Genomic DNA, 15,445 nt, shown 5'->3' on the forward strand with positions numbered 1-15,445 from the left:
TCTGCTCGTACTTGGTCGGGGGAGCATCAGTCAGACATGAGCGCCCCCATGTACTCGTCGGGTAGAGTTCCTGTATCTGACGAAGAGGACGACGATGAGCGAGCTAGTTATGCTAGTCGAGATTCAGAGTACGACCCTCAGGATTACCGTACTGTGTATAGGGGTGACCATGGGAGATATGGTAGTAGTAGTGAACCAGGTGAAGGTTCTACCAGCTCGTCTGAGTCATGGGTGGTTCGGGGTCCGATGCCAGGTGGGCCTGAGGATGGTACTGTCATTCCTAGTTTTGGGGGTCACGTGGCTACATATCTATGGGGTGGCCAGGAGAGAAATGTTCTGCGGTGTTTGAGCAGGACACAGTTGTGTACTGAGTTAGGTAACTGGCGCGCTCGTCTTCCGCAGGAGCACCTGGAACTGATTGATGGCAGTGGTCTATCTCACTTACCCGGGATCATGTTCCGGCGATTTGACTAGCCCCTGATTTTTGCTTTTGTTGAGAGATGGCAGCTAGACACGAACTCATTTCACATGCCATTTGGGGAGATCACGATCATGATGCATGACGTGTATCATATTCTAGGGCTCCCGTGTCGACGGTTCCATGGTTTCCACTACTCCTAGCACGGACGTTTTACGGGACGCGTGCTCGATTACCTTGGATATGACTGCGGAAGAGCTGAATGAGAAGTGTAGTACTAAAACCGTATGTCAGGGAAGTGGGATGCTTACTGAGAGGATCGTGGAGTCGACCTTGGAGGCGCAGAGGCCCTTCAGTATCCATTACAGGGCGTACCTGTGGTTAGTTCTTGGCGGATGTTTGTTTCTGGACAAGAGTGGAAACCGTACTCATCCTTCCTTCCTCAACGAGCTGTTTATTGAGGATGGTCAGATTAGTGACTACTCCTGGGGTTCTGCTGTGCTAGCATACATGTACCGGCAGTTGGGTACAACGTCACAAAAAGATGCTGATTCTATCGCCGGCTGTCTTACGCTTCTGCAGGCATGGATCTACGAGTACTTCCCGTGTTTTAGGCCTCAGCAGGGGACCTTGACTAGAGAGCTTACTGTTCCGCGTGCGTCCGCCTGGGATGTCGGATCGGGGTGCCCCAACAAGAGCATGGAGCGCCTCCTCGCTTTTCGTGCTAGGTTGGATCATCTGACTGACAATGAGGTGAACTGGCTATCGTACGGAGTTGATCCAGCACGACGCGTGCCTGCTACTCTTTTCATTGGCTGCATCCAGTATCGTAGCATCATTGAGCCATATATGCCTGATCGAGTGGTTCGACAGCTTGGATACGTCCAGGGCATTCCCCCAGCCATCATTAGGCCTGAGAAGGCAAGGAGGCCGACGAACTTGTAGATGTATCGAGTTGAATTTCCGTCAGAGATGACATCTATGATGTGGACTCGGTTTGTTCCCGGTATGTCTTTCAGTGTGGTGTTAGGTGCCCTGAGCAGACTTGGTGGTGGTGGTCCTACGGTCGGTCCTGGGTACATGCAGTGGCTATACCGATTTTCTCATCCTCGTGTTTCTCCAGTTGCTTCATCGCATGAGAGTCGCACACTGCTAGAGAGAACTAACACGGATTACGTAAGAACTTGTGTTTTTATGATGTGTAATTATGATTAGAAAAACGTGTGATTTATTTAATATGTTGTTTTTTAATTACAGTGGATGGGTCGGTCCATGGAGGTCATCAACAGGACACTGGAGGAGTATCCGAGCTTGTCGCAGGATACAAGAGTAATGGCTGAGGCGCTATGAGCTAACTGGAGGGCGATGATGGGGTTGTAAACTTGATGTTTTTTTGTATTTATTCGTCATGTACTTTAAGGACTGAACAACTGTTTTTGTTTTGTTGTTGAAACTTTGTTTAATTAAGTTAATTTCTTTACGAATTACATTTCTACAACTATTCATCATAAATGCGTGTTACATTAATAAGTTCATTGTCTAGTTAACGCATCCCACATGTTCCTTCTAGCTACATAACGGTGATCCCAACCTTCAACACTTGGTTCGTGGTTCTCGGTCCACCAACCTGCAATAGGGGGAAGTGGTGAATCTGGTGCAAGTTCAAGCAATATAAAATGTGAGGCAGAAACTGTAGCGATGACAAACTCCCGTTGTGGTGCCGTGACTCCTCTTCGTGCCCGCAACGGCAAGATAGTGAGACATGGGTACAAGCACGATGGTACGGTGCCTACACCGAGAATAATAACCATTGAGTTGAACCAAGTAGCAATAGGAAATAAATCTTGAATTGCAACCATCCAATGACGAGCATCAACCGCCCCACCGTCCCATCGAATACGCTCCACATTTATCTGAAGCCTTCCAAGCCCGTAAATCCTCCCGTACAGGGATGGATAACCAAGGACCTCGTTAGCGATTATTTCTCGAGCGTCATACCATTGGCCTTGATCACCAAAGAAGAACTCGGCGACACAACGAAAGTCGCAGTTACCATCGCCAATGACATGTTTCCACCCTATGATGAAAGGCAACATAGGTCCGGGAATCAAGTGTTGATACCGGCTTTGGGTGATGTCTGATTCATCTTCTGCAAATATATAGGGTTCATTTATTAGTACAAGAACTCATGAAAAACGATTAAACCCACAATACCAAAATCATACCTCCTTGTCGTTGACCAGATTGACTGTTTCGGCGATTCACATGTTCGAAATAAGACTGATCACGTCTTGTATCGTTGTTCCTCTGTCGACCACGCACCCTATGGTTGATATGAGGTTCTTGGAGGTTATCATGATCCGGATGTAGCTCTTCCTCAATGATGCGTGTCACATTTCGTAGAATAGCATTATCACTATCAAGTACCTCGTCCATCAGATTTCGAAAATGTGTGGCGTCCTCGGTCGCGTCATTACCGAACGTTGTTCCATCATTACCATTGCCGATAACCAAAGTCTTCCAGAACTGGTGAATTTGCCTACTATACAAGCTCGAGCTAAAGACTCATGTATCTGACAAGCACATGGCAAACCATGGGTCACCCGCAATGCACATCCGCAACGCTCATACACCTGATAACTCAGATCCCTCTTCCTTTTCGTCTCCTTGTCGAGAATCTTCAAACAATGCTGAGACACCTTGCCGTTGATACGTGACAATGGCAATTGTCTGTACTTCTGACCAATCTTCGACCTAGATGCCTCCAAATCATTACGAATAGCGATGATCTGATTACCAATGTGACAATGAACTCGGGCCCATACGGTATCCAAAGAACCTGCACATTACCAAAAAAACGTTATTATTCACAACAAACATAAATACAACAAAATACAACAAAAAAACGTTATTATTCACAACAAACATGAATACAACAAAATACATACATCAAATACAACAACCGAAAAATGAACCTATCGAAGAATCAAACTACATCTTGACGGCCGAATGTTGGCTCTCAACTCTACATGTGCTTGTGTTGCCAAAATGAAGAACTTGGTTTGTCCAAAATGTCACAAACTACGTTTTATGACAAAGCCAAGTCCTCTCAACATACTCTATCACCTTTAGATAACTTGCCCATTTCAGTTTCATCATCTCTACAGCAGCCTCATAATCCTCCTCGGTTGCAGCGTCCATCACACGTTTCCATCTCCCGTTTTTGAATGCCGCACCGACCTTTTTGCTTTTGAACATATCAGTGACACGAGCCTCAACATCTTTGTTAATATGCCATCGACAAAGTAAGTGCGAGGTCCCTAGAAACACTTCCCTCAATGCCGCAACTAGCCCCAACTCACGATCACTCAAGAAAACCGACGGTTCCTTATCAATCCCGATCAAGTCTCTTAATCTCTGCAAAACCCATCGATAGCTGGCCGTGCACTCGTTGCGCATGAAGACATAACCGACGAGGAAATTTTGATTTGTCGGTGTCACACTAACTATCTCAAAGAACGGCATTCCGTATCGGTTGGTCTTGTATGTGGAATCCATACTGATCACATACGGGTACGTCCGCAAGATGTCTACCATGACTGGATGCGCCATGAAGGCGTGCTGTAAAACGCCTTGATCATCAGACAATACCTAGTAGACATACTGACTCTGTCTAGCCAGATGTAGAAACTGCTGAACAACTCCTCTCCCATCTGACATCTCGGTTCTGAAGTCATTTCGGCAGTTGTAGATGTGTCTGATGTTTGGATGATCCTGAGGAAATTGCTCGGCAATAGTCGCCATGATTTTACGCGGTGCTACCTTAGACTTGGTCATGTTACGCATAACCTGCTTCGCTTCCGGGCTTAACCCGCTTATTTTACGATGGCCTTCTGGATACGCAATCATTGGATGGTTGTGGGTCCCAGTTACATCATTTTTCACTGTGATAAACCAACAGTCGTTGACAAAATTGTAAGATATCTTGATGTAGAAAGGACAACCATTGGCTTTGGTTTTCGTGTCCTTCCTTATTGCGTTCTCAAGATCTCTCGGCTTACTCCTATGTCCCCGATCACATCTTAAATATCGATATGGCCGACCATCCCTCTGTCTGTTGAAAGACGATTTCACCAAAATAAATCCCAGATTTATTGCAACAGCATCCGCCCAACTAACTGCTTCATCAAACGTTCGAAAAACCTTGTCTGTCACGAAATTTGCACTATAATTCACACCGTCACTGCCGTCCTCAACCTCCGAATCTTTAACAATAAACCAAACAAATGAGGCAAATATTAGTATTATAAATTTAATAATAATAATAGTATGTTTATTAATAACAAAAACTATAATAATAATAATAATAATAATAATAATAATAATAATAATAATAATAATAAAAACTATAATAACAAAAATAATAATAATAATAATAAAAACTATAATAACAAAAATAATAATAATAATAAAAACTATAATAACAAAAATAATAATAATAATAAAAATAATAATATAAATAACAGTAACAACAATAGTGATAATAATTACAATAACAATAATCATGCTAACAACAACAGTAACAATATTATTAATAATAAGAATAATAACAATAATAATAATAATAAAAATATAAATATAAAAATCGATAATAATAATAATAATCATACTAACAACAACAATAACAATAACAATAACAATAATAATAATAACAATAATAATAATAATAATAATAATAATAATAATAATAATAATAATAATAATAACATTAGAAATATAAACATAATTAATAATAATAATAACTAACACAATATAATAATACTCACAAAAAAAATCAGCAAAAATAATATTATGAATTTTGAAAGAATAAAAAAAAAAAACCGAATTTAGGTACTTCCGCCCATTTTTTCGGATCCCAGAGGAAGATCCGACTAAAAAATCCGGAAGATCCTCCTAGGATCCGGAAATTCCAGGCGTATATTGGGATCCGCCTAGAATTTCCGGATCCTAGGAGGAACTTCCGGATTTTTTAGGCGGATCTTCCCCTGGGATCCGGAAAAAATGGGCGGAAGTCCTGAAAAAAAAAAATTTAAAAACTACGACTTACAGATTCTTCCGACGACTGCTCCGGCGTACTAAAATTGTCGTCACTCATCGTCAATAGTGGGCCCCAACTTCCACACTCGGGATTTTAAAAATTGGTCGGAATTACCGTACAATGGTGGTCTCGGGTTTTTTTGTGGGTCGGGATTTTTTAAAGACAAGTGGGGGGTCGGGAATAATATTTAACTTTTTACAAGCTAAAGTGAGTCATGGTGGAGCCTTATATGGAAATAAAACACTCATGGGCAAAATAGTCAATACACATAAAAATGGGAGCGTCACCCTGTAATTTGCGAACGACGAATAGCAGTTCACTTTTACAACTAGTATCAACAACAGCAATCTCAATTGAAGAAGTGGAAGAAGGATACTATTGCTTACCTATTCGAGGATCGGTTCCAACAATTCAAACAACCTAAACAAAATTATTCAGTCAATTTACACACAATTACAAGACATTTGAAAATTGCGAACAATTTAAAACAATTGCCTTATTTTCATAATCCTTAAGTTGAACTTGCTTCAAACGTTACAAAGACTGAATTCGAACCACACTTATGTAAGAAATTAAGAGATGTCAAAGAAACTAGAAGAATATAGGAAGATGTAGAACACATGACACTTAGACATGAGCACGAGTAATCGAGTACGAGTAAATATGCAAGTATCTATAGGTCAGGTTATTAATTTTAGACATGAATGCAGTTTTTATATATTTTTTTTTATTTTTAATTTTTTAAAAGGTAAGATGAAAGATCGGACTAGATCTCAATCAGTTTTTTTGTTCTAGTATTTATGGATCAGACACTTTGAAAGTGAGGGAGAAGGAAAGAGAATCCCCACCCTTAAAAAGTGTCATTAGTGAAGATTGAATCCCAATCTCAAGGTTAAAAGGTGTAATATTTCTCATTAGACCAAACTTAACTTGAGTTTAGACACGAATGTTGTGCGAGGACACAACATAATTGGACTATATTTCTTTTGTTAGAATAATCTTTGTATAAATTGTAATGTACGTAGTAATACATACACATATCTTGATTAGGCTAAATTGATTGTTAACTGTTTCAAAAAAAAAAAAAAAAAAAAAAATCGTTGTTAACTCTTCTTTTCCTTCCCTCTATTTCTACATTATCTTCTTTAATTATGTGGTTGAACCGTTAAAGAGGACTGAAGTTTTTTGAGTGACTATTGAAATGTTGACTAAGATGATTAAATTGTTAATCAATTGGTAGTTTACTAATAATTTAGATCGGTTCTTTAGAAAAAAAAAAAAAAAAAAAATTAGATCGGTTATTTTTACCAACCGCCAATCAGTCTTTAAATTGTTCATCACTTGCCAACCAAGACAAACTTTCTATTATTTTTAATCAATATAAACTTTAAACCCAATTTTACACAAAAAAAAAAAAGAAAAAAAAAAGGTTGAGCTAGTCATCACATGAATATATTTTTGTATGCATTTTATACATTTTTATTGTATATTTGTATTTTTAATGTATATATTCGTATTTTAAAATTTAAAAGTTTTTTTGCGGTGGGGGTGGATCTAGGCAGCCGAAGGTGATGGTTGGGGGTAAGATCCAATATAAGGATATCGGAGTGACTCGACCTAATGTTAACCCGAATTGATTGACCCAAATAGACCCAATATCTAATTAAATTGACCTGAACTATAATTACCCTATACCCGAAATGACCTGAATAAAAAATAATTGAATTGATACCCAAAATGACTTAACTGATTCTAGCAAACCAATTTCCTTTGTCATTCAATAAAACATTGTTAAAAATCATTTTAGATTCCAAAATATTTCAAATCTTTATTTCGCAGCAGATAATGGGTAAAATACAGGGAAATTAGCAATGAAACATGCAATGTGTCAATAATGATCAACAACTCCAAAAGATTAATTTATATTTACACATGTAATATTATTTAGATACGCAAGTTTGTTTATTTCCTTGATTATTTAATGTAAGAAAACACACTATGCTAAGAATGATAATAATAATCAATTTATCGAAATATGACCCGACTCGAATATGACCCGACTTGAATTTGACCAAACTTGAACTTGACCCAAAAATTAACCCAACCCAAAATGACCTTAGCCGAAATAATTCAACCCAAACTTGACCCGATCCAAACTTAACCCGAAGTGTAGACCATCTACTTGACCTGCCCCGATTATTTGTTGACCCGATACTCGAACTGGCCTAACCTAACCTAATCTCGACCCGATTATTTTATTGACTAGAAATTGACTTAACTCGTAGCTGACCCGAGCTACTCGTTTGCCATTTGCCCCTTGCAAGCAAGAGTGCAGGGTCTAACAATTACTTCATCAAATTAAATTTAAGTGCCCCAATTTGACCGATACATTTGCTAGTGCATAACTTTTACTAATACTCCCTTAGTTTCATATTAATCACAACGCTTTCCTTTTTATTCATTTCGTAATAATTGCAACACTTACTTATTTGGTAAGGACCCACTACTAATTTATATCTTTCTTTTACATACCAACCTCACTTACACTATTTTTTTTTCTCTTACTAATAAATATACCTTCACTGTACTAACTATTATTTTTTTTTTGTATATTATAAAACAATTCCCCATTTGGCCCCACCCAAAATTCCTATAACTTTTTGTCCTCCTTACTATTGTGATTATTATGAAACGGAAGGAGTAATATTTGTAAGAGTTTTTTTTGTGACCCTTATATCAAAATTGTTGTAAGAAACTACCTTAGCTTATAAAAACTAAACTAGTCTTAAACCCGTGCAATAATGCACGGCTGTTTATTGTATTGTAAATTTTTTATTCTTAAAAAAATAAACATTAATAATATAAATGGGATTTCAACATTATACATAATGAGTTCATATATATATATATATATATATATATATATATATATATATATATATATATATATATATATATATATATATATATATATATATATGTATGTATTTTAAAATATAAACATTACTATCGAAGCTTATAGTAATAGGAAATACTATAACAATAATGTTAGATTAGTATTTTTTAAAGTACAATACACTTAAAAGTCTGTCAGATTTAAAGAATATGTCATCTATAATAGTTACAAATTAAAAATTGTTGTACAATTTGTACAAAAATCTTGTACTCCACAGTACAAATACATATAAGGGCTACAATTATTTTTTTCTAATTTATTGTTTTGCGATATACATAAAATAGAAGAAACATGCTTATTACCTAAAGAGAATTTGTAGCCTAATTTGAACTTCACTCGCTATTGGTCCACAATGCTCTTTCTGCAAATCAAGCATAGCAATTCTGTTAAATGTGCAAAATAAATTTTGATCATACATAAGCGAAGCATAGTGAAATGGAAATAGAAAGGAATTTAGTGTGGGTTATAGTTTTTGTTGGAAATGTTTATTATTGAAGGGTTATTCAAGAAACTTTTGATTTAATAACTATTAAAAATTCAAGACTAAAAAAAAACCAAAAAAAATAAAAACAAACACAAAATTCAACAATATAAAGATAAGTAATAAAAAACAATGATTATAGTACCATTTCATTATCATACCCCATATCCAAACCCATCTTTATCTATATTTTGCATTACCGCAATTTTTTACAATCATAAAAACTTGTTAACTAAATAAATTTTAGTTTCGTATACCTGTGTATAGGAGCAATTAATTAAAAGTTTAAAACATTGAATTGGTATAGATTAAAGAATAACTTAAAATACTTGTACAAATTAAATGTCATAGTATATGAATACATATTATGAATGTAGAGAATCACCAACTCTGTACAATAAATTCAAGAGAGGGAAATGTGAGTAAAAGATTGAAAAGGGATGAAAGAGGAAAAAAAAAATACAACAATTCATTATGAAAGAGACACTCGATAATAAAATATAACAGAGTATATTATTCTAGGGAAAAATTCATGGGAATAATCCCACCTTTAATAATCCCACCTATGGATTATTTTTTAATAATCCCACCTTTACCCCCCATTCTTTTTTAATGGTCCCAACCGGTTATTTAACTTATTATAGCAAGTTACATGCCACGTGTCACAATCTAATTGGCCTAAAATATAAAAAAAAATTTAAAAAAAAATTTAAAAAATTATACTTAATTAATTAAGAAACTACTTGTTTCATAAAAAAAAATAAAAAAAAAAGAAATATTCCACCAGCCCAACCACCCTCCATGGCTGCTCACCACCACCAGCCTTCCCTGCTGCCTGCCCACCGACGACGGAGGGCCACGCCGACTGCCACTAATGCTTCCCTTTCTCCACCACTGCCGCCACCACACTCTCCCCTGACCACCACGAATACCCTCTTCCTCCCCTTCCCCAGCCCCGAAACCCTCCTCCCTCTCCTTGCGCAGCCACACCCAGCCAGCCATCGACACTTTTCCCTCCCCTAGCTGCCTTGCCCAAAAACCTTATCCCTTTTTCGGCCCCCTACCCTCCCCTTGCCCCAATTTCGGCCCCTTTGCCCTTCCCAGGCCTCGATTTCGGCCCCCTCTCCTTCCCATCCTTAATTTCGGAAATGCATTTGGTGGTTTAAGGCGACGGAAGGTGCCGGAATAAAGGTGGCGACTGGAGCGGGGCTAACAGCCTGTCTGGGACGACGGTCAGGGCGTGGCGATGCTGGGGGCTGGGACGACGGTCAGGTCGCGGCGACGCTAGGGGTTGGGACGACGGTGGGGCAGGGAGGTGGCTGGTAGTGGTTTTAATTTTTAGTTTTTTTTTTCATGAGAAAATTATTAAAAATAAGTAATTAATGTTAATTGCTAATTATCATTTCTTAAAACAAAATTAAAATTAAAACTTATTTTTTTGACCAATTACGTGGTGACACGTGTAAAATAAACTAAAATTTTTTTTTTTACCTCTTCAACCGGTTACTGGTCACCCGGGACCGTTAAAAAAGAATGGGAGGTAAAGGTGGGATTATTAAAAAATAATCTAAAGGTGGGATTATTAAAAACGAATGGCGCAAAGGTGGGATTATTCCCATGAATTTTTCCTTATTCTAGAAGAATATAATGTACATATACAATGAATATTATATTTTGAAGATTAAATCAAGATATACTCTTGATATTGTCTTTCATAAATCTCACACAGATTAAATTTGGGCTAAAAAGATTTAATTATATAAAAAAAATACAACAAATCTTAATGAAAATTAACACTAAAATTCTCATCAATTTTTAAGAGTAGAGGAATAAACGATTAATAATCTTTCAAATCCAAAACTAAAACATTGTCAACAAACTTTAAGAAGAAAATTGAAAAGAAGGAAACCTAAAAAGTAGTTTGAATGGCAAATACTAAGCGACCGTGAGTCCGTCACAACCGACTTGCACGCAACTATTGAAATTCTCTAAAATTAAATGAACTAACTATTAGGATTTGAATACAACATTTAAAGAGAAACATAATGAACTTACTTAAAACTAATGGGAAGAAACTTAGTTGAAGACAAATTTGACTAAATTTCAACTTTAACTTCCTTGAGCAAAAAATACAATTTAAAATTTAAATTGGGAAAAATCACGAATTGTAAAGAGGGGGGATTTGAGGAGAGAGAGAGAGAGAGATATGAGTTGTAAAATAATAATATGTGTAGATGAGAGGAAGAAGATTGAAAAACATAGGAGAAACCGCCCACATGAAACAACATGATACTATGATAGAGAGAATGATTTTTTTTAGGTTAATTGGAAAAAAAAAAATCAATGGTAAAAAATGAAAAAAAAAATTGGAATGTAAATATGGTCACGTGGCACTCTAATTTGTTTGCAAAAGTTCATGTTATTAAATATTGACATTGACATTGATATTGATTAAAATCTAATATTATCCTACACATGTATTTCAAAAAGACATGGATGGAAGAGATGTTTTATTGAATTTCTGTTTTAAATTTTTTTTTTTAATGAAAAAAATAATTTTCTTGAATAGGCATGATTAGGGGATTGGGATGGAAGAGATGTAGAAGAGATGTTTGATTGAATTTCTACTGTAACTTTTTTCTTTTTTATGAAAAAAATTATTTTGTTGAATAGGCATGATTAGGGGATTGTATTGGGATGGAAGAGATGTATGATTGTTTTTCTTGCATTTAAAAAAAAAAAATTTAAAAGAGGAAGAGGACAAGTGTCATTAGCTTCCAACTTCCTATTTTAAAATAATAAGTATTGATGTTGTAAGTTGCTACCATGTGCTTGATTTAACAATGAAAGAGAAGGTAAACTAGGATTTATTATTAGGGGGTTATGTAGAAATTGGGTGGGAAAAGGAGAAATAATAATTGAAAATGAGTCATTACGTCCCTTATTCAATGCAATAATCTAATAAAAGGTAACTTCTTACTACATTTAGTGTTTTATAAGGTATGTAGTTTCTTACAACATCTAGTGTTTTATACGATATGTAGTTTCTTACAACATTTAGTGTTTAAAAGGTAATTCCTTACAACATTTTTTTTAATAAGGTAGTTTTTTACAAAATCTGAAATGTATAAGGTAGTTTTTTCACAAAAAATCCTATTTGTAATGTTCAATAAGTATAAAATATAAAAAGTTGGTATTTGAAAATTATATATTGAGACGATTCAAACAAATACTCACACAAACATATATTTAATCTTATTTATAAAGGTAAACATTGGCCAAAACAGTGTACGAGAATAGTATGTGTCAAAATCAAATTGAGGCATTTAAATACAAGTCTTACAACTAGTTTAGAACAATTAATGATCAGGTTATCTATCGCTTGTGCTGTTATTACATTTAATGCATGCATTAGTTATTTGATCTATTGTTGTAACTAGAGTGTGTTCGTGCTAACGCACGATATATAGTTAATATACGTAGCATGTACATATTTAGGAAAAAAAAATAATAATAGGAGATGTGAAAGTTATGTACAAAAATAAATAAATAAATAAAAAATTTGGAGAAATGAAAGTTATTTAATTGGATGTTATAGTATATATATATATATATATATATGTGTATATATATATATATATATATATATATATATATATATATATATATATATATATATATATATATATGATTTGTAATTTGGTCTTCGGAGGGTTGTGGTTAACTAACTCTTATATATATGATTTGTAATTTGGTCTTTTGGAGGGTTGTGGTTAACTAACTCTTAAATTATACGAAAGTTTAAAAGATAGCATGCATCATAGCCATGGAAATTTGTCATGCCAACGAGATTGAGTTACGTGAAGAATGCTCATTCCTCTACTTTGATGATCTAACACTCCACTTTATTATTTACAGTTTTGTAATATTATTAATTTGATGTTGGTAACGGGCGTTTCAGGGCGCTAGATAAGAGTCAAGAATATTAGAATATAATAATTGATTTTGGTTATCATTTGAGCTGCATTAAACCAACAAATTTAATATTTTGCTTTATTAATTGGATCTTGCAAACGAACGCCCTCAGAAAATTAGATAAGCATTTAAAATATTTCCTAAAATAGTATTAATTTGGGAATGCATATCAAAATCAAGCGTCGATCGATATAATTAATGTTCATTTTAATTTAATATTTCTGCTTTTAGTTAGCTTATCCGAATACCCCCAGGGCGTTCGTTAGCTTTTGCCTTATTAATTTAGGGTAATGCAATACATAGTCCTTAGGGTTACATATAAGCCTTAAATTCACTCTTGAAAATCGTATAAAATTAGGAATTCATGACAAAAATACGCGCAAATCAGTGTAATTAGTCTGTTTTTGTCATGATTTCCTAAATTTAAACATTTTTTATAGTGTATTTTGGTGTTGTTTGGTTGCATCATACTTTCCTTGGAATTTCAATTTCCTAGAAAGTTGCCAAATGTTTTTGTGTTTGGTTAGCAAAAGCATGGGAATTGGAATCTAAGGAAGTGAAAATTCCTACAAAGTGTAGGAAATCATTTACCAAAACCACCCCGGTAAATGCAAATTCTTGTGTCAATTACAATTTCCGATGCTTAACCAAACACGAATACTTATTTCCTAGGAAATTGACAAGGTAATTTATTTCCAATAAAATAGTATTTCCTATGGGAATTAACTTTTCATGGCAACCAAACGACACCTTAATGCTTACATGTAACCCTAAGGGGCTATGTATAGCATTTTCTATTAATTTATTATTGCTCATTTATGCTTTAATATTGTTATTTGCTACTCTGTATTTATTGCTTGATTGCTATTTCAATTTTCAATTGCTATCTTAGTTAATACATTCACTACTTATCATTAATTATGCTCATTATTATTCAAATTGGTGCGTGATATGTATTCAAAGTCGTAATAACAATTAGGTATTGAATCTTTATCTTCTCAAACTCTCTTTGATGCTTGATTGCAAAACCACCCTCTTGAATCCGATTTAAGGCAAAGTGGCCAAATTTCAACACCCTCTTAATTGCCTATTCTAAGACAACCTAATATGCATGTTTAAAGTGTGGTGTGCAATAATCAGGACACTTTGCAAACTACTCTAAATCATTTAAGCAGGTTGTTCCGAACCTAATGTTATGGTTTCAAAGATCAGACGTGCTTTTATTCAAAACGGAGTAAAAAGAGGTTTACATGGTCCTCGGATGGTGGCGACTCATTTCCAAAATGCTTTGAAAAATGCGTATGTCCTTAAACCGCGATAGGCTCCCTGAGGTTTGTAGCATAAGACCCACAAGGCTACAACTACGTGTCACAATATTTCTTATTCAAATTATTACTATTAGACCTTATTTTTTTCACCTTATTCAAATAATGTCTAGTACGAAGTATAAATTATTTAAGTTCAGTAACATTAATTTATTTTTTATTATTAATTTTTTTTCTATATAAATCAGTAACATTAATTTCAGTTCTATATAAATCAGTCAGTTACATTAATTTTTTATTTTATTTTTATTTTTGTTTTCCTATATAAATCAGTAATATTAATTTCGGTTTTATATAAATCAGTTAAGTTTAGTTCAATATAATTAAATCACTATAAGTAAGTAACTTCAATCATCAAATAAAATAGAGAATTTATAAATAAAGCTTTAAACAGTAAAAAATATTTAAATTATGTAAAAATAATTTAAATTCAACAAAAATAATTTCTTTTTATCTATAATATATAATTATAGTTTAAAAAAAATTATCTCGTATACATACTTGTATAATTTAAGATAAAAAAGCATGACCTTACAACTTTTGTTATTGTAATATTATTATAATTATTTCTATGCTAATATATATTTATATATAATAATAAAGATAATCATTATTAATAAAAACAAATTACATTTTGGACATATAGCCCCAGTTATATATTGACTAAATTAAATAATATCATACAATAGGCCCTTATACAGGCCCATCTAAATATTCATACAAGGCCCATTATTGAACCCATACATCTGTTTTTTTTTTTGGTTTTGGATAGATACTTCTGTGTGTTTAATAAAATTATTTAAATTAAGAGTAAACCTAGCTAAATTGATTTTAAAACCATGGGAACTGACAGTAACATTAACAGGTTAGAATAAACCAAATGCTATACTTTTAGATATGATTTTTAATATTAAACCCTAAATAAAATGGGTTTAGGGTTTAGGGTATAGGGTAGTGATGACAATAATAATGACTGTCATAATTTTAAAAATAGTTAACTCTAGTAAATATTCTCTCTCTAAACAAATAAAACCTCTTCCTTCTCTCAAGCTACAAACAAACCTCTCCTCCTTTGTTTTCCCCTCCCGCCGGCGGCTAGAGCAACAGTGCTCATTTAAGGTCGCCGACGAGCATCCTTAAAGGTCACAAGTGTGAAGGTCTGGTCGAGGGTTTGGTCTCCCAAAGCTATCTT

The 15,445-nt window shown here is 34.5% G+C and overlaps 1 protein-coding gene across 1 annotated transcript; it reads right to left on the minus strand.

Moving 5' to 3' along the window:
• Nucleotides 1-1,950: 1,950 nt before the first annotated feature.
• Nucleotides 1,951-3,943, minus strand: LOC110739478. The gene is made up of 4 exons (XM_021919923.1): nt 3,556-3,943; nt 3,052-3,257; nt 2,644-2,944; nt 1,951-2,567 (listed from the first exon to the last, which is right to left on the minus strand). Exons 1-4 carry the CDS (start codon nt 3,941-3,943, stop codon nt 1,951-1,953), a joined length of 1,512 nt encoding a protein of 503 aa, XP_021775615.1.
• Between the last annotated feature and the right edge of the window lie 11,502 nt (nt 3,944-15,445).

Source organism: Chenopodium quinoa, unplaced genomic scaffold (genome assembly GCF_001683475.1).
Source record: "Chenopodium quinoa cultivar QQ74 unplaced genomic scaffold, ASM168347v1, whole genome shotgun sequence".
NCBI lineage: Eukaryota > Viridiplantae > Streptophyta > Magnoliopsida > Caryophyllales > Amaranthaceae > Chenopodium > Chenopodium quinoa.

What these genes read in the sequence shown, in the direction of transcription:
- LOC110739478 (XM_021919923.1), bottom strand. Translation starts at nt 3,943, where the DNA reads ATGCCGTTCTTTGAGATAGTTAGTGTGACACCGACAAATCAAAATTTC. An exon ending in GATGAAACTGAAATGGGCAA is followed by an intron (nt 3,258 to 3,555) that starts GTTATCTAAAGG and finishes GGTAATGTGCAG; the next exon opens with GTTCTTTGGATACCGTATGG. An exon ending in AGAGGGATCTGAGTTATCAG is followed by an intron (nt 2,945 to 3,051) that starts GTGTATGAGCGT and finishes CAAATTCACCAG; the next exon opens with TTCTGGAAGACTTTGGTTAT.